We start from the raw sequence: 22583 nt of genomic DNA, 5'->3' as shown, positions 1-22583 counted from the left end.
ATTGGACATGATGTGGAAAGGCACACACCTGTCTATATAAGGTCTCCCAGCTGACAATGCATATCAGAACAAAAACCAAGCCATGAGGTCAAAGGAACTACCTGCAGAACTCAGAGACAGGATTGTATTGAGGCACAGATCTGGGGAAGGCTACAAAAAAATTCTGCTGCACTGAAGGTTCCCAAGAGCACAGTGGCCTCCATAATTCTTAAATGGAAGAAGTTTGGAACAACCAAGACGTTTCCTAGAGCTGGGCACCAAGCCAAACTGAGCAATCAGGGGAGAACGGCTGGTGGCTGTCCACTGACGGTCCCCAACCAACCTGACAGAGCTTGAGAGGATTTGCAGAGAAGAATGGCAGAAAATCCCCAAATCCAGGTGTGCAAAGCTTGTCATGTCATACCCAAGAAGACTTCAGGCTGTAACTGCTGCCAAAAGTGCTTCAACAAAGTACTGAGTAAAGGGTCTGAATTCTTATGTCAATGATATTTCAGTTTTTCCTTTTTTAATCTGCAAAAAAATTGAAATTTCTGTCTTCGCTTTGTCATTATGGGGTAATGAGTGTAGATTGATGGGGGGGGGGGGGGGACTTTAAATGATTTTAGCATAGGTATGCAACATAAAATGTGAAAGTGAAAGGGTCTCAGTACTTTCTGTATGCACTGTTCATACACACTATAACCACAAACCAACTATATCATCAAATTACATACAGAAGAGAAACTAAACTACAATGACTCAACGTCATTCTTTCAACAGCACATCAAACCAAACACAAATTATAAGTCAATCACAATTCTTCAAGAATTCATATCAAATTGGATTTTTTTTTCTTCATGCAAATAACTAGTTATTCTTAATACACATAAATCCTTGTCTGACATTCTTAAATTGTATATTTATCTTTCCTGCGCTTTCACACATTTAACTCCAAGAAGGGTATGTAAGTAGCTTGTATCATTGAGCAAGTATTCTTCACATGTTCATGTGTGGATTAATTTGTCATGTTATAATCCAGACTAATGTGGCAACAACTGGCATTGTGCTGTTGTTGTTGATTCCTTTTTTTTCTCCAAAATATTTCTTAGCAATTCAAGACATTTTCAATGGATTAAGTGGTGGCTTTCTACAAAGTATTTCAAGACTCAAAGCAACAACAAAATTGGAAAAAGTTGAGATTTAATGAATATATCAAATCAGGCAGAAAACTGTGGTTAACATTTGTTTGAAAGTTCAAAATCTACTCATAAGACACAAAGGAAACACAGAAGAAGTGTAACGCAAAACTGAATAGGTCAAGCTCACATTTGTTGCATCACATAGAATAAAAAAAAATGCTTGCGATGCTGCTGTTCTTCAAAGCTCACATGCACCACACCTGTACAGCCTACATCAGCCAGGATGTGGTAGTTCACTTTTCTGCACACAAAACATAAATTTGTATATAAAAGGAAATGAAAAGCAAAACAGTGAGACACCTTGCCTAGTTTGAGCTGCTGGTTCAAACAAATGTTCAAACTGTCTGTACAATAATTTTTAATTGAACCTAGCTTTCTCTAAGAATCTTATCATCATCATTGCACCAACTTTTAGCATTACAGAATGCCCCTGAAGTCCAGTGGTCCACAAGTATTTTCAGATGTGACTAGGTAGGGAAAATGTTGAGCTCTACGCGGATGACAGACATGCTCAGGCCTGTTAGGTCTGGGTGTTATCTCAGGTCTCACGGGTCGGAAGTCCTTTTTAAACTGTAGGAACACAAAAACACCAGATTTAATTGAAAAACACAGCGTTATCTTATGTGTCAGCCACCAAAACACTTGCATCATTTTGAGAGCAGTTAATACTTACTCGTTTGCATCTCAAAATCAGGGCTCCAATGACGAGGAACATTATGATGGTGAATGCTGTCACACTCAAGGTAATCAAGATGAGATCCAAAAAATGGGAATTGCATTGTTCACTGGGATCCCTCTCTGTGAGGAAAAGCAGCAGAAGAAGAAATGTAAAGTTAAATCAAGCTGATGAATGGACTTTATCTCCTACCAAACTCAAATTACTGATTCTTTTCACCTTTGACAATGATAACGGTGCCATTGCTGGGGTGGGTTACTCTGGTCTCTGATTTGAAGTACGTCCAGCTGCAGTAATACAAGTCTGTGTCATCTAACCTCAGTGAGGACAGCCTCAAGGTGAATCCACAACCCTGCACTGTCTGCTTTACTGGAGTTATATGAATTCGACCTTCAAATTCTGCAGCTGTTGTATTCTTGCTGATTCGTCCTTCTTCTAAGGACAAGAACACAACGTCCTTTGTGTTATGGAAACGCCTTTGCAGGTAGAACCCCATTGGGTTAGGCAACGCTGTGGAGCATGTTATCTCATCAGAGGAGTTGACTGTTATCACAGAGATGGATGAAGGATTTTGAGAAACTGTCAGAGATGGAGAGAGAGGGATTTTTACTTATTTGCACACCTGAAGTACAGTTAAGTAAATCAATTTATGGATGATAGAACCATTTCCATGTCATAATGCCAGAAGAAACTTAAAAATATACTTTTAAATGATCAATTCAAATGCTGATGCTAAAGGAAATTCATCAAAAGAGCTAAGAGATGCTTTCAGACAGTGGTGGAAAGTAAATACATATATTTGTCCAGGAACTGAACAAAGGTGCAGTTTTTACTTAACTTGAGTATTTTCACTGTATGCTACTTTATACTTCTCTGCCACACTTCAGTGGGAATTACCGTATTTTTCACTAAATTTATATGACAGCTGTAGTTAGTTTTAGGATTAAGATTTTACACTAAAAAAAACGTGATATACTCGTAAAATGCAATGCATTGTTAAAAGATTATACCAGTGGTTCCCAAAATTTTTTGGCTTGTAAAAAAGCAGTTTGCAGCTTGGGCCCCTTGTCACATTTCAGATATCTATGAGTTGTTAACAGTTTGTCAAGATCTTTCACAAAAAGCAAAGATTAGAGAAAAGTCCACAAGATAAATACAAATGTGTGTTTTTCTTCTTTTCTACCCCACTTATCATCTCACAATGCCTCTGATTTATCTCTTGACCCTTTGGAGAGGCTCGACCCCTAGGTTGGGAACCAGGACAATACTATCTAACTATATTATGTAGTTAAATCCAGCTTCACCTTGACCAGCTACAACAGTGAAAGCTACTTATGCACTGATGCATCAGTATTAACAATCTAATAATACTTCAACCTTTGATACTTAAAGTGCATTTTGCTGAAAAAATTACATGTACTTGAGTAGGATTTTAAATGAAGGACTTTTATTTTACATTGTTGTAGCGGAACTACTAACTTATAACTAATAACTAATTTAAGTAAAAGATCAGCATAATTCTTCCACCACTGCTGTCAGAGACGCTGCTTAGAAGACAAAAACAGGATGAGGCTGCAAACAAACAGGAAAAGATGACTAAGACTCATCTTAGAAGACAGCTTCATTTTTTGATTCTTCAAACCCAAACCTATTCATTCTTTTTCTCTTCCACACACACACTCACCTGTCCAGGTGTTGAGTGTTACCTCAGTGGGCAGGCAGAGTAATCCCAACACACAGCTCCACCAGAGGGCTTTCATCCCGCCAGTTGGGCTGTAGGTAAGCCTCTGCAGACTCAGCCCAAAATGCAGCAGCCTGACTGACTGACACGCTGACTGTCACATGAATGCTTAAAAAGGAGTGATGTGGTTTACAAAGGAAATGTGACACTGACTCTTGTTTTTACTGAGTGGTTATTAGCTGCTGTGTCTTATTACATCATACGGAAGCACTTGTTTTTGACAAAACTTTATTTGAAGAGATGTTCCATCAACCATAACAGTTTCATGTACAGAAGCTGACATAACTTATGTCATGAACATGCACAATATATCAGCATAGAACATACTGTATTATGTAAACAAATAAGTCCAGTTGTCAGACAAGTAGGCAGGTAGAGTGTATAAAAATGTGTCTTAAGACAGGATTTAAAGGCTGAGACAGTGTTGACAGACTTAACACTAACTGTAAGACTATTCCAAATCAGAGTAGCCAGTAGAGCAAAACCTCAACAATAAAAAACAATAAAAAAACACTATCACATTTACTTTGAATTCCCAATCTGTATGTTACATCATAATTGGTTATTTTCTCAGACTTAAGGAAGCTCCCACCAGAGTGACAATAGACATTATAATGCTGTTTTTTTAGTAGTAATCCTCATAATGAGTAGACTGAACTTCATGTGTATAATTGGTGGAGTGACCCTTTAATCAAATTAAATCATATTATTCACATGGCTCATTCTGTACAAACACAAAATGTTATATTTAATTTTCAGTTCAATTCAATTTTATTTATATAGTGCCAAATCACAACAAAAGTCATATCAGGGCACCTCTCACATAGAGCAGGCCTAGACCATACTCTCTGTGTACAGAGACCCAACAATTCCCACATGAGCAAGCACTTGTTGACAGCAATAAGGAAAAACTCCCCTTTAACAGGAGGAAACCTCAAGCTGAACCCGGCTCTAGGTGGGTGGTCATCTGTCTTGACTGGTTGGGTTGAGAGAGAAAGAAACAGGGGGGACAGAGAAGCAGAATAACAACAATAATAACAATGACAATAATAATAATAGATATATGACTAGCAATAACAAATAGCAGTAATAGCCAGAGAGGGACATCCCTGCGGTGAAGGCTCACAGCCCGGAGGCTGGGGTTTCCTGTGGATGAGAAAGCACAAAGAACTCCGGGGAAGAAGCCAAGTTGGTAACATGCAGTAATTGTACATGAATACATACAGATGGAGAGTAGGAGAGAGGAACTCAGTGCATCATGGGAAGTCCCCCGGAAGTCTAGACCTATAGCAGCATAACTAGGGGCTGATCCAAGGCGAGCCTGGCCAGCCCTAACTATAAGCTTTATCAAAAAGGAAAGTTTTAAGCCTACTCTTAAACGTAGAGAGGGTGTCTGTCTCCTGGACTGAAATTGGAAGATGGTTCCACAGGAGAGGAGCCTGATAGCTGAAGGCTCTGCCTCCCGTTCTACTTTTGGAGACTGTAGGAACCACAAGTAAGCCTGCATTCTGGAAGCGCAGTGGTCTAGTGGGGTAATAGGGTATTATGAGCTCTTGATGGTACCTGACCATTAACAGATTTGTAGATGAGGCGAAGGATTTTAAATTCAATTCTGGATTTTATAGGAAGCCAATGCAGTGAAGCTAAAATGGGAGAATTATGATCTCTCTTTCCAGTTTTTGTCCATACATATGCAGCTCTTTAGAGACTTGTAAGGGCAGCTTGATAATAAGGAATTGCAACAATCCAGTCTAGAAGTAACAAATGCATGAGCTATTTTTTCTGCAGAAAGGATGTACCTGATTTTTGCAATGTTACAAAAGTGAAAAAAGGCAGTCCTTGAAATTTGTTTTCTGTGGGAGTTAAAGGACATATCCTGATCAAAGATAACTCCCAGATTTCTTACAGTGGTGCTGGAGGCCAGGGCAATGCCATCTAGAGTAGCTATATCACTGAATAATGTGTTTCTAAGGTGTTTAGAGCCAAGCACAATAACTTCAGTTTTGTCTGAGTTCAGTAGCAGAAAATTGCAGGTCATCCAGGTCTTTATGTCCTAAAGGCATGCTTGGAGCTTAGTTAACTGATTGGTTTCATCTGGCTTCATTGATAAATATAGATGGGTGTCATCTGCATAGCAATGAAAAGTTATTGTTTCTGAATCATATTACCTAAAGGCAGCATATATAAGGTAATATTGGTCCAAGCACAGAACCTAGTTGAACTCCATGTCTATTTTTTGCATGCTTGGAGGATTCATCATTGACGTGTACAAACTGAAATTGATCTGATAAATAGGACTTAAACCAGCTTAATGCCTTTAATGCCAATCAAATGTTCCAGTCTTTGTAATAGGATGTGATGATCAATTGTATCAAATGGGGCACTAAGATCTAACAAGACAAGAATAGAGAGAAGTCTGATGCAGTTAGGAGATCATTTGTGACTTTCACCAGTGCTGTCTCTGTGCTATGATGTGCTCTAAATCCTGACTGAAAATCCTCGAATAAACTATTGTTATGTAGAAAGTCACATAACTGATTAGCAACTGCAATCTGTTACTAAAGACAGATTGATCATATCTAATAAAGAAGCGCTAACTAAGGGTAAGACTTCCTTAGGCAGCCTAGTTGGGATGGGGTCTAAGAGACAGGTTGATGGTTTGGATGAAGAAATTGTTGAAGTTAATTCAGGAAGGTCAATCGAAACCCCAGTCATAACATCAATAATACCACTCTCAGAAAGAGAGGTACTTACCACAGATTACTTTGATTTGGTGTGAGACTCAGAACGTCTGGAAAAACTTGAATGTTGACATATAAGATCCACCTTTACACCCACACACCACACCAGGGGAATTCCCTGGAGGTTGGTGAGACTTCTCTTGGTGAGATTTCTGTTCATGTTTTGTGGAAATTTCCACTGAAAGTTCTGTAAGTACCAGAAACATTGTTTCTTTCCATACTAATGTGTGTGAGGTGCATTAATAATCATCATGGTTAACTGTGGAGAATCTAGTCTTTTGTTACAAAATGTCATTTGATATAACAAATCCCACTTGTTTTTTAAATGAAAAATTAGCAGACACTGGTTTGTGTCAAAGGCTCTTCCTCAGCAGAATTGTAGATCTTAATACATACAGTTTAAGATCCTGTTCATTAATTTGTTGCAAATTTATTTTCCTTTGTTTTTTGAAAAGGTTTATTTTTTTGATTACATCTTTGGTTTCTTTAAAATCGTTTTGTTCAGTAATGGAGTAACAGGTAAGATCAGCAGGGTTTTAATTGCTGAAAGTATGGAAACCTGATCACTGTAATCTCAAAAATGTTGAAGAATAAAGAGTTACTTGTTAAATATTGTTCAAAAATGTAAAAAATGTAAAAAAAATCACCATACACAGTTGTCAGGACTTGATCAGCTCTCCAAGGTGCTGATCCTGCTGCTGGCAGCAGATAGGAGCTGTCCAGAGTTCTTTCTTTCTTAAGTTTAATCATTGTTTTCACCTAATTTATTTCCTCATGTGTTCCTCATGTCCTCATGTATTGATGCTGGGTCTTGACAGACACCCTCAACCTGACGGGTCTGTTTAAATATGTGTATTGCCACGATTTGGTCAAATAATTAGACCCTTTCATCTGTTATTACTGCAATTAGTTAATTCTGATTAATGTTATGACTAACCATTATGACATGTATTTTTAAAATACTTTTAAAATAATAATCTTTCACATTATAATCCTTTTATTTGTAATCTTTTGTATGTTTGTGTGTGTATAACAAGCAGAGTGTACTTGTGTTGTGCACCCGCTTATGTAGGCGCATATTACTGTCTTCATAATGAGCCCTTAAAACAACAGTGGAACAAGACGCCATTGACTTCAGGCCAGGTTTTTGTTGGTCAATCGTGCAATCGCTTCAGCTGCCTCAAGATAGCAATGCGCCAACAGTGCACCTGACCACACCTACACACCCATGGGCCCTCAGATGAGCGCAAGTGCATTTGCTATTGAAACAATATGGGTGCTAGACGGGAAAATGACACTAGCAAAGACACTGGCATTGCGCTTGGTGCCACTTTGGGCTGGGAGTAAGATAAGGCCCTTAAAGTTATAATACAAATGATAACATTTACCATTATAAAATACTCACCCTGATTCTTCACTGGGATGGAAAAACCAAACACTGAGCTGGTAATAAGCAAACATGCTATCAAGTATAATTAAGAGACCTTTGACCTCTCACACAGCAGCTTTCACTATCACTATGTCTGGTGAGATAAGACTATCATTCTGTTGCACAGAGCAAGACCGCTGCTGTGTGAGAACACATTGGCTTGTCTTTCAGAGACTTTGACACAAACTAAAAACAGCATGTTTCATGTTGGACAGTTTGGATTTGAAATACATTAGACTCCTCCAATGTGTATTCAGTATCCACAAGTTCAGATCATCTAAAAGCTTCTTAAATATTTTCTTGGTGGATTATTGCTCTTTAGATTGGCATCAATAAATAATTCCCTCTTGTTAGACTTCCTCAAATCTCATTAAAAAACAATAAAAAACACCATCACATTTACTTTGAAGTCTGTATGTTTTTTGTGTAGAATAGGCCATTTTCACCGCAGACATTTCTAGTGGTCATAGCAGGAAAAGCACAGGTGTTACTAATCACATTAACGATGGGTCTAATGTATTCAAGTGTCACACAAAGTCATGACAGTGTGACAGTGAGCCAGCATGTGCAACACCAGGACCCTGAAACTGAAGCAGCAACTGAATCCAGACATAATTAACTTTTTTTTTTTTTTTACACCTGCACATGTCAAATCTCCTCCTGTGAAAAAGGGCTTTGAATTAGAATTGAAAGGGACATTTCACAAATTAAATCATATTTACATTGATCGGTGTGCACAAAGACAAAACATTACATTTACATGTATTTTGCACAATACACACACACACACACACAATATATGTACAGTATATATACCAAGGGGGGGAGGGGAGGGGTCTATTTTAAGATATGTTTTTCATAAGCTCCAGAAACATTTGTTCTTTCATTACTAATGCGTGTGAGGTCCATTAACGACCATCATGGCTAACTGTGAAGGCTAAATTAAATCTAGTCTTGTAATATTTGCGTCATTTTGAAAAATATACCACACTTCTTCAATGGAAAAAAATAGTATACCTTGTTTCTTGTCACAGGTATGGAACATGTCCAGTAAACAATGGTGGTGTGTTTGTGCAAACAAATTCAACAAAACAATCTCACCGCAAGGTCCATTCAGTAGCTGTTCTGGAGCTTTTGATTGCATCACATGATCTTCCTCAGCAGATGGGAGTTGTCATGGAATTGTAGATGTTAAAATATACATATATTTATAGACATGAATATATACATACATATATACATATATGTGTATATGTATGTATGTATGTATGCTAACTGTTCTCTATAGAGCCTCTTCTGCCTGGATTATCTACTAAAATTCAAATCAAATACTGATGAATTGATTTCACTTCACTGCCTGTTCTTGTTCAGTTAAAACTATGCACCTTTAAATTGTTATTTTCATTTTTTATATTGACCCAAGGAAGACTGACAACTACTTTGTGGAAGCTAATGGAGACCGAAATAAATAAAGATTTTTTTCAATCATTTAGTCTCCAAATATAAAAAAAGCTGTGAAAAAGGCCTGTCAAAATTTACAAAAGTGCTGGGTAGCATCTTAAAAATTGTTTCTCATATCTTGCCAACTCTCCAAAACTCAAAGATATTCAATTTAGAATGATATGAAAATAAATTGTTGATTGATTTTGTAGATCAACCAATTAATTACTTGTTTTGGCACTACTGTACAGGAATGGCTCACAGTTCATGCTGCAGTGATTCTGCATTAAGAGGAAAAGCTATGTAGAAAAAATAAATGAAACCCATAACTGTGTCAGTGGCCGAGGTAACCTGCACCACAATCTATAGTACACACAGTATACTATATCAATAAGTCCTTTCACAGTTTACAATCTCACATTTACTTTTGATTCCTACTTTGGTCGTTTTTATTGTAGAATGAATTGAGTGACATTAAAAGCTGTTGTATTGCACTTTCATTTGCGAGTGCCGTATTTAAAAAATTATGATCAAAATCAAAACAGCAGTAGTTCTCCTGATTTTTAATCCCTTTTATGAGTCAAGCTCTGAAAATGCTGGATCCTACATTTCCCATAATGCGACCCAATAGCATCTTTTATTAGACTTTACCCTGACTAATAAAGGCCCACGTCTTAAAGCTTGTAATGCAGGCTTTCCATTTTTTTTTTTTTTTTTGTAGTTTCCAAGCCCAAGCTGTGGTAACCCTGATTACATCATCATTGGTTATTTTCTCAGACTTAAGGGAGCTCCCGCCAGAGCCACAGAAGACATTATAATACTGTTTTCACAAACAGAGTAGTACTCCTCATAATGAATAGACTGAACTTCATGTGTATAATTGGTGTAGTGCCCCTTTAATCAAATTAATCATATTATTCACAAGGTTTATTCTGTACAAACACAAAATGTCATATTTACACAATATGTACAAAGATCCAAAGAATTCTGAAAATGTCATTAGAAGGGAAAAAAAACTCAATAAAAAGTTAAACATGAGGCAAGAAGCTACACAGCCAGCTGGGTAAAGAGGATCTTTCATGAACAACAAATATTTGAACACACACAGATGCTTATACACAAATTTCAGAATTTGTCAGGATATCAGCAAGTTTTCATTTCTCGGTTCTCTGTCGTCTTCTCCTTGAGTCCTTTCCTTCTTCATTCGGCTGATGATTTGTCCGCCTCTATTAGTTCCACAAAGGAAATACAAAATACCCACAACAGCAAGCGTGACAGAAATACCCAATATAGGGGTGATCACATGGTGGCTCAGCGGTAGCTCAGTGGCCTCGAGATACTCATAACCTGGCAAGATAAATTGTTATTAATCAATTATTATTATCTTAACATGTGGATTAAATCAAACTTGTTCTGTGTATGTCCGAACAAGACTTTCAATTTATAAAAATGGATAAAAATAAGGCACACATGCACTCATTCACATACATTTGCTAAAATACTTGAAGATACTGAAAGCTACTCACCTTGGCTTCTGGATGTTTCTGTTGTGGTTCTGTCTTGTTTAACTCGTACTTTGATAGATTTTTTAGGAGTGCCACAGTCTGTATGTATTATAATGGTGTAATTCTCGTCTTCGATGACATTTGAGATGATCAGATACACATAAGTCTGAGTGTCCCAACCACAGAAGGGTTTAATCAAGCTACTGCTACACTGTATGCTGCCATATGAGTTACTCCAGTGATATTTTTCACCTGTACACTTCAGTCCAGGCCTGTAAATGATACTGCAGTTTAGTGTCACATTTTTTCCAGCAACAACCTCCACTGTGTCGTTGCATTTTAGTGACACCTCTGAATCTGAAAAGGGGCAAAAATTGATATAATTAATAATGCATTACATAATGCATTTACAGTATACTTAATATATTTTTATATGTATATTTATTTCTGGTACAAGCAATGTAAAAATACCTCCATTTGAAGCACTTCTTTGTAGAATAGTAGCAGCACACAGCAGACTCAAATGTATCCACAAGTAAGACATCCTGGAAGTTCATAAAAGATATGAATGAATTGCAGCCTCTCAGTGAACTGTGCATATTAATCCATTTAATATCCTCCATATACACATGAATAAACTTCAGTGATTCATTAACTGCTTCAAATGCAGAAAAGCAAATAAAGTCTCCCTTGCAAAAACTTATAACAGTAATAGTTAAGTCGATTTTATTTTTTTAGTCCAATATCACAAATCACTAATTATCCACAGGGGGCTTTACAGTCTGTACAACAATACAACACCTCCTGTCCTTAGACTCCAGTAATAACATCAATAATACGTCTCTCAGAGAGACAGGTGCTTACCTCAGACTACTTCGTTCTGATGTGAGACCCAGAATGACTGGAAAAACATGAATGGTGACAGTATAAGATCCAGCTTTAAACGTACGCACCGTACCAGGGGAATTTCCTGAAGGTTGGTGAGACTGGACACATGCCAGTACAGATTAAATCAATAAAGGGCAGAAGAACATAAAGTGAGGGATAGTGAGAGAGAGAGAGAGGGAGAGGGAGAGATAATTATCTCTCCCTCAACATTTAAATGTTACTCCAAACAGGGTGAAGGATTGTGAGGACTGTGTAACGCGCTATACTTGTATAGAACCAAAAGTACTGGACAGTCATTTGCATTGAGACTAGAAAACCTGCTCCAGATTTCAGCAATGTAAGACTATATCAAGTTATCAATAGAACATGTGCATATGACTTTGCTCTATGAATATATACATGAAAGAGTCATTTTCATTCATGTAACACATCAGTTGATTCAGGTGACAGCTGGGAACAAATAATATGCATCTGTAAATACTTTTGATACTTGAAACTGAACATGAAACTTGTTGTTGGCACAGCAGCAGGTTGATAAAACGACAATTCAACCAACTTGTGTGTTTGGCTGAGGAGGAAGGCTCACGTGATTTTACATTAAAAGGCAAAAAGATCAAAGATAACATTACTGATTAATCTAAAATAGAGCAGAGAGAGAATCCATCCCTCATCAAAATGTGAATAAACTTCAGAGTGATTCATTAATTGCTTCAAGTGCAGAAAAGCAAATACAGTCACACTCGTAAAAACAGTAATAAATAATCTTTGTATAGGAATGATTCTGTTCCAGTTTCCACCATTAAGTTACACTTACAAAAACAGTAATAAATAATCTACATGTTGAGCTCAATGCTATAATAAATGGATAAATGAATATATTTGTTGGACTAAATGCATAGTTTTTGATAGTAGGGGTTGTACAGTAGCAGTAAGAAGTTTGGACACACATTCTCATTGAAGTGTATGTGAAGATGTGTCCAAATGTTTGATTGAAGCCACTTCGCTTCATTTATCTATTGATCTAAAACCGGTGGAGCAGATTGTTATTATTGGATGTTAAATTATATAGTTTATTGTGTTGGTCCAATTATTTCTGTTCATGTTTTGAGGACATTTGTCAAAGTTCTAGAAACATTGTTTCTTTCCATACTAATGTGTGTGAGGTGCATTAATGATCATCATGGTTAAATGTGGAGAATCTCGTCTTCTGTTGCAAAACGTCTTTTCATATCATATATCCCACTTTTTTAAATGAAAAACTAGCATACACTGTTTTTTGTCAAAGGTATGAAACATGTCAAGTAGTCACAAGTGGTGTGTTTGTGCAAGCAAATTTGACCAAACAATCTCACCACAAGGTCCATTTAGAATTGTTCTCTTCCTCAGCAGAGTTGTATATGTTAAAATATACATTTATTTATTTATATATATATAAATACATATTTATACATTTATGTATGATTAATGTTATCTATAGAGCCTCTTATGGCTGGATTATGCTACCTACCAATATTCAAAACAAATACTAATGAATCTCACACAGATGTTATTTTTGTTGGTTTGTTTTTTGTTTTCACTGCAAATTTCTATTTTCTACATTTTCAGATAAAAAAATAATTTCCCTTATTTTCCAGATCTTTATGTTTGGCCTGTTCTTGTTCAGTTAACACTATGCAAGTTTCAATTGTTGTTCTCATTATTTGACTAAAGAAATACTGGAAACCACTTCAAGCTAATGAATATACAAATAAATAAAGGTTTTCTTTTTTTTCCGAATTGACAATTAATCCTTTAGTCAAAAAAACTGTTAAAAAAAGCCTGACAAAATGTCCAAAAGCCCAAGGAGACGTCTTCTAATTGCTTGTCTTGCAAACTCCAAAACCCAAAGACATTCAGTTTACAATAATATAAAAATAAAGTTGTTGATTAATTTAAAGGTTTTTTTTATTTTTTTTAATTAATTCTCTATTTTCTATTAATCCTTTAGTCTGTAAAATGTCAAAAACTGTGTAAAAGACCTGCCAAAATTTACAAAAGCACTGAGTGGCATCTTAAAAATTGCTTTTTATGTCTTGCCAGCTCTCCAAAACTCAAAGATATTCAATTTAGAACAATATAAAAATACAGTTGTTGATTGATTTTGTAGATCAACTCATTAATTACTTGGAATGGCTCACAGTTCATGCTGCAGTGATTCTGCATTAAGAGGAAAAGCTATGTAGAAAAAATACATGAAACCCATGACTGTGTCAGTGGCTGAGGTAACCTGCGTCTTAAAGCTTGTAAAGCAGGCTTTCCACTATTATTATTAGCCTATTATTTTGTTTGTTTATTTGTTTGTTTTCCAAGCCCAAGTTGTAGTAACCCTGATTACATCATAATGGGCTATTTCTTCAGACTTAAGGAAGCTCCCACCAGAGCCACAGAAGACATTATAATGCTGTTTTCACAAATGCTGTTTCCTCATAATGAATAGACTGAACTTCATGTGTATAATTGGTGTAGTGCCCCTTTAATCAAATGAATCATATTATTCACAAGGTTTGTTCTGTACAAACACAAAATGTCATATTTACACAATATGTACAAAGATCCAAAGAATTCTGAAAATGTCATTAGAAGGGAAAAAAAAACTCAATAAAAAGTTAAACATGAGGCAAGAAGCTACACAGCCAGCTGTGTGAAGAGGATCTTTCATGAACAACAAATATTTGAACACACACAGATGCTTATACACAAATTTCAGAATTTGTCAGGGTATCAGCAAGTTTTCATTTCTCGGTTCTCTGTCGTCTCCTCCTTGAGTCCTTTCCTTCTTCATTCGGCTGATGATTTGTCCGCCTCTATTAGTTCCAAACAGGAAATACAAAATACCCACAACAGCAAGCGTGACAGAAATACCCAATATGAGGGTGATCACATGGTGGTGGCTCAGTGGTGGCTCAGTGGCCTCGAGATGCTCATAACCTGGCAAGATAAATTGTTATTAATCAATTATTATTATCTTAACATGTGGATTAAATCAAACTTGTTCTGTGTATGTCTGAACAAGACTTTCAATTTATAAAAATGGATAAAAATAATACACACATGCACTCATTCACATACATTTGCTAAAATACTTTAAGATACTGAAAGCTACTCACGAGTAAGTAGATTGTTTTGTTGTGTTGTCATGTCTTGTTTAACTTGTACTTTGATAGATTTTTTGGGAAAGCCACAGTCTGTTTGTATTACAATGGTGTAATTCTCCTCTTCGATGACATTTGAGATGGTCAGATACACATAAGTCTGATTGTCCCAACCACAGAAGGATTTAATCAAGCTACTGCTACACTGTATGCTGCCATTTGAGTTACTCCAGTGATATTGATGACCTGTACACTTCAGTCCAGGCCTGTAAATGATTCTGCAGTTTAGTGTCACATTTTCTCCAGCAACAACCTCCACTGTGTCGTTGCATTTTAGTGACACCTCTGAATCTGAAAAGGGGCAAAAATTGATATAATTAATAATGCATTACATAATGCATTTACAGTATACTTAATATATTTTTATATGTATATTTATTTCTGGTACAAGCAATGTAAAAATACCTCCATTTGAAGCACTGCTTTGTAGAATAGTAGCAGCACACAGCAGACTCAAATGTATCCACAAGTAAGACATCCTGGAAGTTCCACTGTTGTCAGAAACTGGAAGAAAGAAACAACGCTACATAACTTTTAGGACAGAGTTTGGTTTTTGCTTTTGAATTTGTTGTTTGTCTTTAGTGAAATATTTCTTCAAATAATCTAAAATTGTTGGAATTCTTAGATTTAAGTTTCCATTCAAACAAGTTCATGATATTTTACACATGTCATCCTGCTTCCTCGCGCTGTTCTGATCAAAATGATTAAAGGAATACTTTGTGGGAAATACGCTTATTCACTTTCTTGTAGAGAGATGGATGAGAAGATTGATGCAACTCTTAATGTGTACAGTAAATATGAAGCTACTGCCGGCAGAAAATTAGCTTAGCTTAGCACAAAGAATGAAAACAGGGTGAAACAGCTAGTCTCAGACATGTCCTCATGATAAGTTGGTAACTTTTTAAACTGCACCAGTTTAAGTAGTATATTTTAACTCTTCATCATTTTGGGAAATACAAGCATTTGTATGCTGTTAGTATTTCTTCATTGTGCTCGCCCAAGACATAGTCCCACATATAACCCCCTGTAAAACCACACGTCATTTTTACACATTGGTTTTTGTGTGGATTAAACAAACAAGATATAATGTGTTAATTAGTGAGCTTAAGAGGTGCTGATAAGTAGATTTTGATACATTTGGACAGTCAGTCTAGCTGTTTCCTCTTCTTTCCAGTATTTATGCTAAGCTAGGCTAGCCGGCTGCTGGTTATGGCATTATATTTAATATACAGACATGAGAGTGGTATCAATCTTCTTATGTGACTCCCAGCAAAAAACAACAAATAAGCATTTTCCCAAAATGTCAAACTATCCTTTTAACAGTGCATTGCAGATTTGTGGGTTTGAGATTTAATTTAGCTGCTTATGTTATGTTTGAGTGACTGGGTAAAATGTTTGAAACTATTAGGGCTTATCTTTTAATCATGTTTCTTGTGGACTTTATTATACATTAAACTTTACACTGACAGAGGTAATTCTTACTTCAGATGTATAGTTGACTACAGAGCAGTTTGGAAATGGTCTAAGGTCTATTTTTTAGTTCTACTGACTAACTTCTTGCATGAAGTCCATATATGGACTGCATTAATGATATCTACAAACCACTGCATTTGCATAATGCATTATGTTTCATAGCTACAGTCATAAACCAGAAGTTTTCTCTGGAAGTAAAACAGATAGTAAGTGTGACATGTCTTCAGATGATAGCTGCTGTAACACTAATGTATTGACATTGTGCAAACAAGGAACTGTTTATATAGAAACAGGTACACTATAATACTGTGTGTTGATCCTAAAACAAGATTCCAAATTTTGAGAGACCGCAAACAGAAAGTCAAAGTGGTGACACTAAATGACAGCCTCACTGAAAGAAACGCCTCCAGTGAACTGTGCAGCAACACTGTCACTGCAGCAACTTCCTGAGTCCTGGATTTCTCAGTAAGGCACCAGTTTCCAGGAATTACACACCTTCTTATTCCTACCTTCATACTTACCTGCCTCCTTAATTACACTTAAAAAAAAAGAAGAAAACACTCAAAATCTCATCAGGAATAGATTGGAGGCTACTTAATGTGGTATATCTTCATGTTTTTCAATGTATTGTGTAAGTTATGAACAGCAGAAAGACAGACTGATGAGAGAAGCACAACACATATATGTACACTCTTATTTTGGTAGAAAAAGGTAATAAAGTGTCATGAAGGAATTAAAACCTGCCATGGCCACACGCTGCATGTGTAATACTTTAGCTACAGAGAACTCATTTACTTGTTCAGAATATTATCTTTCATGTAAAATGAATGATTATAAAAAACTGTAATATTTGACCATGTAAGTATGCATGGTGATCATGCTTGTAATGCCTTAAATCTTGTTTATCTTGCATTACCTTTTGCAAGGTTATGATAACAGCTGCAGGGCATTATGCACGAGTTATAATAAATCATTCAGGTCTCATTTAAAAGTGTGGCCAATTGTTCAAATGTAATGTGAGCTCTCTCATCAAGTATGACTTTATAAGGGCTTTTTTATATTTACATTTGTGCTGTAAATTGCTGAGGTTGCAAAGAAGCAGTGTGTCTTTTCTTATAATATTCTACTATCTCATATTTGTTAAGGATTTATGATTAACTCAAACTCAAAATGTGTTAACCAGTCACTGCCTCAGATAACACCAGTGGTGGAAATACCCAAGTTCCAGTTTGTAGGTATGTGCACTTTTTCTATTAACCGTAGACCTGTACCTGTCAGCGGGATATATATTTTACTGCACTTCATTCATCGGACAACTATTATTACTCGTAATTATTCAGATTCAGATACAAGGCTGATTACACATACATGCAACAACAATAATAATCCAATAATGTAATACTACTACTACACACTGTGAAAGCGGCCATTCTGCATAATGAATACTTTTACTTGATGCTTCTACTATAGTTTGTTTATAATAGTTATGTTTCCTAAAGAAACATTTTGACTGCATGACTTTATACTTTTACAAGCCCGTTGTTGTATTGCTACTGTTGCTAAAGTAAAAGATATGAATGAATTGCAGCCTCTCAGTGAACTGTGCATATTAATCCATTTAATATCCTCCATATACACATGAATAAACTTCAGTGATTCATTAACTGCTTCAAATGCAGAAAAGCAAATACAATCTCCCTTGCAAAAACTTATAACAGTAATAGTCAAGTCAATTTTATTTGTTTAGTCCAATATCACAAATCACTAATTATCCACGGGGGGCTTTACAGTCTGTACAACAATACAACACCTCCTGTCCTTAGACCCCAGTAATAACATCAATAATACGTCTCTCAGAGAGACAGGTGCTTACCTCAGACTACTTCGTTCTGATGTGAGACTCAGAATGACTGGAAAAACATGAATGGTGACAGTATAAGATCCAGCTTTAAACGTACGCACCGTACCAGGGGAATTTCCTGAAGGTTGGGGAGACTTGACACATGCCAGTACAGATTAAATCAAGAAAGGGTGTGATAGAGAGAGAGAGAGAGAGAGAGAGAGAGAGAGAGAGAGAGAGGGAGAGAGGATTGTGAGGACTGCGTATCACTCTTTACTTGTATATAACCAAAAGTACTGGACAGTCATTTGCATTGAGACTAGAAAACCTGCTCCAGATTTCAGCAACGTAAGACTATATCAAGTTATCAATAGAACACATGCATATGAATTTGCTCTATGAACATATACATGAAAGAGTCATTTTAATTCATGTAACTCATCAGTTGATTCAGGTGACAGCTGGAAACAAATAATATGCATCTGTAAATACTTTTGATACTTGAAACTGAACATGAAACTTGTTGTTGGCACAGCTGCAGGTTGATAAAGCAACAATTCAACCAACTCATGTGTTCGGCTGAGGAGGAAGGCTCCTGTGATTTCACATAAAAAGTCAAAAAGATCAAAGATAACTCTTTCCAACAGGAAGGAAGGACGCAAACTGATTATCTTAATTAGCTTAATTTATCTATTGATCTAAAACCGGTAGAGCAGAATGTTATTTCACTTATTTTCCAGATCTTTATGTTTGGCCTGTTCTTGTTTAGTCAACACTATGCAAGTTTAAATTGTTATTCTCATTATTTTATGTTGACTTAAGAAAAACTGGAAAATATATAAAGTTTTTTTTTCAAATTGTCAATCAATCCTTTAGTCAAAAAAACTGTTTAAAGGCCTGTCAAAATGTCCAAAAACCCAAGGTGACGTCTTCATATTGCTTGTCTTGCAAAGATATTCAATTTACAATAATATAAAAATAAAGTTGTCAGTTAATTTTCTGTAGATCAACTTACCAATCAATTGTTTTGTCACTAGTGGCTGTACACTGTACACATTAAGCACCTTTAAACAGTCAGTTCACCCAAATTACAAAAAACCCAAACAAAAATACTCACTTACCTGTAGTGGCATCTAGCCATACAGGTGCTCACAGCACTGGAACAATTACATAAATACCTTTTTAAATGCAACTTTAACATTACACAACTGTCAGATTAAATCTGAGGAACAGAAACAAACCCAAACACATCCAATCACTGATCAGTGAAATTCAGATCAGAATTAAAAGTTGTTTTGAATGCTGATTTTAATTAAAGCTCCAAAATGTGGGCTGCTGTTTTTAGCCTTGTACGTAATCCTTTAACTGGAAAGGTTTAGACATCAAATGTTCACATTTTAACAACACATTCACTTTTCAGAAGATCAGTAAAGTTCAATGAGACGACACCTGTTTGTCAGAATATTTTAGTGCTCAACATGTATGACATGTATGTTTTAATCTTGTAAAACAAAGAACACAAACAACATAAAACTTAAAAATACTAGTCATGGGTGGCTTTGGCTTTGTGTTTTTCTAGACTCTGGACTTATTTCTCCTCAGGCTCAGGTCTGCCACAGGGGATCCACCATTTTTAAACCACAGACATCACCCCCCTGTGGCCAAATGGAAGAACTGCACCTACTGAGACTTTCAGTTCTCACCAAGTGGTCTGTAGAGCAACATGGTCCTCTACATGTCCTTCATGGTGCCAGCATGAACGATGAGATGGTCCAAACAGAATCAGGAGTCAACCAGAGGGAGCTCTCATTCCACCTCCATCATGTCTTAAAACTAAATCTGTTTTCCTCTCTCTCACCACTGCATGTGCGGGGGCTGTGTGTGGCTCTGACCCTGTTTTCTGTATTGGGTGTGCAGCAGTGTGCCGGCCTGTGGGGAGTCCTGGCCCTGTAGCCAGTCTTGATAAAGGGTGTGCAGGGTGGGGTTGAGCTCTGGGGGACAGACTGGCAGGCTGCTGTAGGTCTCCTCCATCTGCTGCACTAGGGTTTTATTCGCCCGGCCTCCTGCCTCGCTCCTTGTCTGTCCACAGCTGCTCAAGCACCCTGATGGGTAGCATTTCAGATTAGAAAAGTCACTGTGGAAGTGGCAGGAAAAATGGAAACAAAGAGTATGACTGGAATGATGTTACTGTACCTCCTGGGCAGGACAGCACCTCCACCTCATTCAGTGAGCACTCACGGGTCAGAAGTGCTTTTTAAACTGTAGGAACACAAAGAAAACAGATTTAATTGAAAAACACTGCATTATCTTATGTGTCAGCCACCAAAACATTTGCATCATTTGGAGAGTAGTTCCTTCTACTTAATACTTACTCGTTTGCATCTCAAAATCAGTGCTCCAATGACGAGGAACAATATGATGGTGAATGCTGTCACACTCAAGGTAATGAAGACAAGATCCAAAAATTGGAAATTGCATTGTTCACTGGGATCCTTCTCTGTGAGGAAAAGCAGCAGAAGAAGAAATGTAAAGTTAAATCAAGCTGATGAATGGACTTTATCTCCTGTCAAACTCAAATTACTGATTCTTTTCACCTCTGACGATGATAACGGTGCCATTGCTGCGGAGGGTTACTCTGGTATCTGATTTGAAGTACGTCCAGCTGCAGTAATACCAGTCTGTGTCCTTCAACCCAAGCAGAGACAGCCACAAGGTGAAGCCATAGCCCTATGGTGTCTGCTTCTCTGCAGTTATTTGAATTCGACCTTCAAATTCTGCAGTTGTTGTACAGACATGGCTGAAAATATTGGTATCCTTCCACTTTAAAAAAAAAACAAACAGACTCAATATTCTCTGTATTAAGTTGAAACTGACAGTGGTCACAGGAACATAAAGCTCTTTGGAAATGGTTTTGTAACCTTTACGTTGACCATGCTTGGCTATTTGCTTTTTTCTAATGTCTTCAGACCAGTCTCTAGTTTTCCCTCTGTTTTAAATGTTCATTGTGATGCACACAGTAGAACAGCAGGGTGAGTAATTTTCTCCTTTTAAACTGGCTGCATGAGTGATAATAAGACTGAAAACACCTGTGATACTAATTAAAACACAATAGTCTGCTTAATGTATCACTACAAGTCAATTATTTCTTACAACTTCTAAAGGGTACCAATAATTTTGTCCAGAAATATACTTTTAAATGATCAATTCAAACACTGATGTTAAAGGAAATTCATCAAAAGAGCTAAGAAATGCTTTCAGGCAGTGGTTTCATGTAAATACGTATATTTGTTCAAGAACTGAACCAAGGTGTAGTTTTTATTTAACTTGAGAATTTTCACTGTATGCTACTTTATACTTCTCTGCCACACTTCAGTGGGATTACTGTACTTTTCCCTAAATTTATATGACAGCTGTAGTTAGTTTTTAGATTAAGATTTTACACTAAAACAGGAAAAGATGACACAAACTCATCTTAGAAGACAGCTTCTTTTTTTGATTCTTCAAACCCAAACCTATTCATTCTTTTTCTCTTCCACACACACACTCACCTGTCCAGGTGTTGAGTGTTACCTCAGTGGGCAGGAAGAGTAATCCCAACACACAGCTCCACCACTGGACTTTCATCCTGCCAGCTGGGCTGCAGGTAAGCCTCTGCAGAGTCAGCCAAAAACGCAGCAGCCTGACTGACTAACATGCTGACTGTCACATGAATGCTTAAAAAGGAATGATGTGATGTACAAAGGAAATGTGACACTGACTCTTGTTTTTACTGAGTGGTTATTAGCTGCTGTGTCTTATTACATCATACGGAAGCACTTGTTTTTTAAAAAACTTTATTTGAAGAGATGTTGCATCAACTATAACAGTTTCATGTACAGAAGCTGACATAACTTATGTCATGAACATGCACAATATATCAGCATAGAACATACTGTATTATGTAAACAAATAAGTCCAGTTGTCAGACAAGTAGGCAGGTAGAGTATATAAAAATGTGATAAATAAAGCTTTTGATTGATCAGTTATTTTGCATTGTAAGATTTTCCCACCTCAAGGAATGTATGTGAATATTTCTATGTATAATATAGGAAAACAAAAAATGGTGGTAACACTGATTAAGTTGAAATTAGCAACATCATTTAGGGTTGTTTCAAGTTGTATTTTGGGTGTATCAGAAGTGGGGTTTTTTGGGGGGGGTTTTAGTTAGTTGTTGTTTTCTTTGGTTAGTTAGTTGCTTGGCAGCTTTGGCAGTGTTATAGGCGCACTGGATGACCTGCTGAGTGAGCCAGTGCAGCAAAAACTCGACAATAAAAAACAATAAAAAAACACTATCACATTTACTTTGAATTCCCAAGCTGTATGTTTTGTGCAGAATAGGCTGTTTTAATAGCAGACATTTTGATTAGTCATAGCAGGAAAAGATATCACAAAGGTCCCAGGCGCAGTCGACATTGCAGTTATGTGGCATATGCTATAACTAT

At 36.7% G+C, this 22583-nt stretch overlaps 1 protein-coding gene and 2 long non-coding RNA genes across 4 annotated transcripts; all 3 read right to left on the bottom strand.

Moving 5' to 3' along the window:
- Positions 1–1162: 1162 nt before the first annotated feature.
- Positions 1163–21790, bottom strand: LOC137171737 (uncharacterized). 2 transcript variants are annotated; one of them, XM_067575821.1, is made up of 4 exons: positions 21651–21790; positions 2074–2433; positions 1852–1976; positions 1163–1748 (listed from the first exon to the last, which is right to left on the bottom strand). In XM_067575821.1, the coding sequence occupies exons 1-4, from the start codon at positions 21724–21726 to the stop codon at positions 1596–1598; spliced, it is 714 nt and encodes a 237-aa protein (XP_067431922.1). In that variant the 5' UTR covers positions 21727–21790; the 3' UTR covers positions 1163–1595. The 2 variants fall into 2 exon arrangements, with proteins under 2 accessions (XP_067431922.1, XP_067431921.1); XM_067575820.1 differs by lacking the exon at positions 21651–21790 and adding an exon at positions 3539–3706.
- Positions 10095–11254, bottom strand: LOC137172059 (uncharacterized). The gene is made up of 3 exons (XR_010924871.1): positions 11182–11254; positions 10732–11067; positions 10095–10552 (listed from the first exon to the last, which is right to left on the bottom strand). It is a non-coding gene; the product is annotated as an uncharacterized lncRNA (long non-coding RNA).
- LOC137172431 (uncharacterized) lies at positions 14127–18284 on the bottom strand. Its single transcript, XR_010924977.1, has 3 exons — positions 18136–18284; positions 15195–15293; positions 14127–15080 (listed from the first exon to the last, which is right to left on the bottom strand). It is a non-coding gene; the product is annotated as an uncharacterized lncRNA (long non-coding RNA).
- Positions 21791–22583: the final 793 nt, after the last annotated feature.

The sequence above is a fragment of the Thunnus thynnus genome, chromosome 20, assembly GCF_963924715.1.
Source record: "Thunnus thynnus chromosome 20, fThuThy2.1, whole genome shotgun sequence".
Lineage (NCBI taxonomy): Eukaryota > Metazoa > Chordata > Actinopteri > Scombriformes > Scombridae > Thunnus > Thunnus thynnus.
The sequence above is the reverse complement of the archived record's forward strand: the minus strand, read 5'-3'. Positions and strand labels throughout refer to the sequence as shown.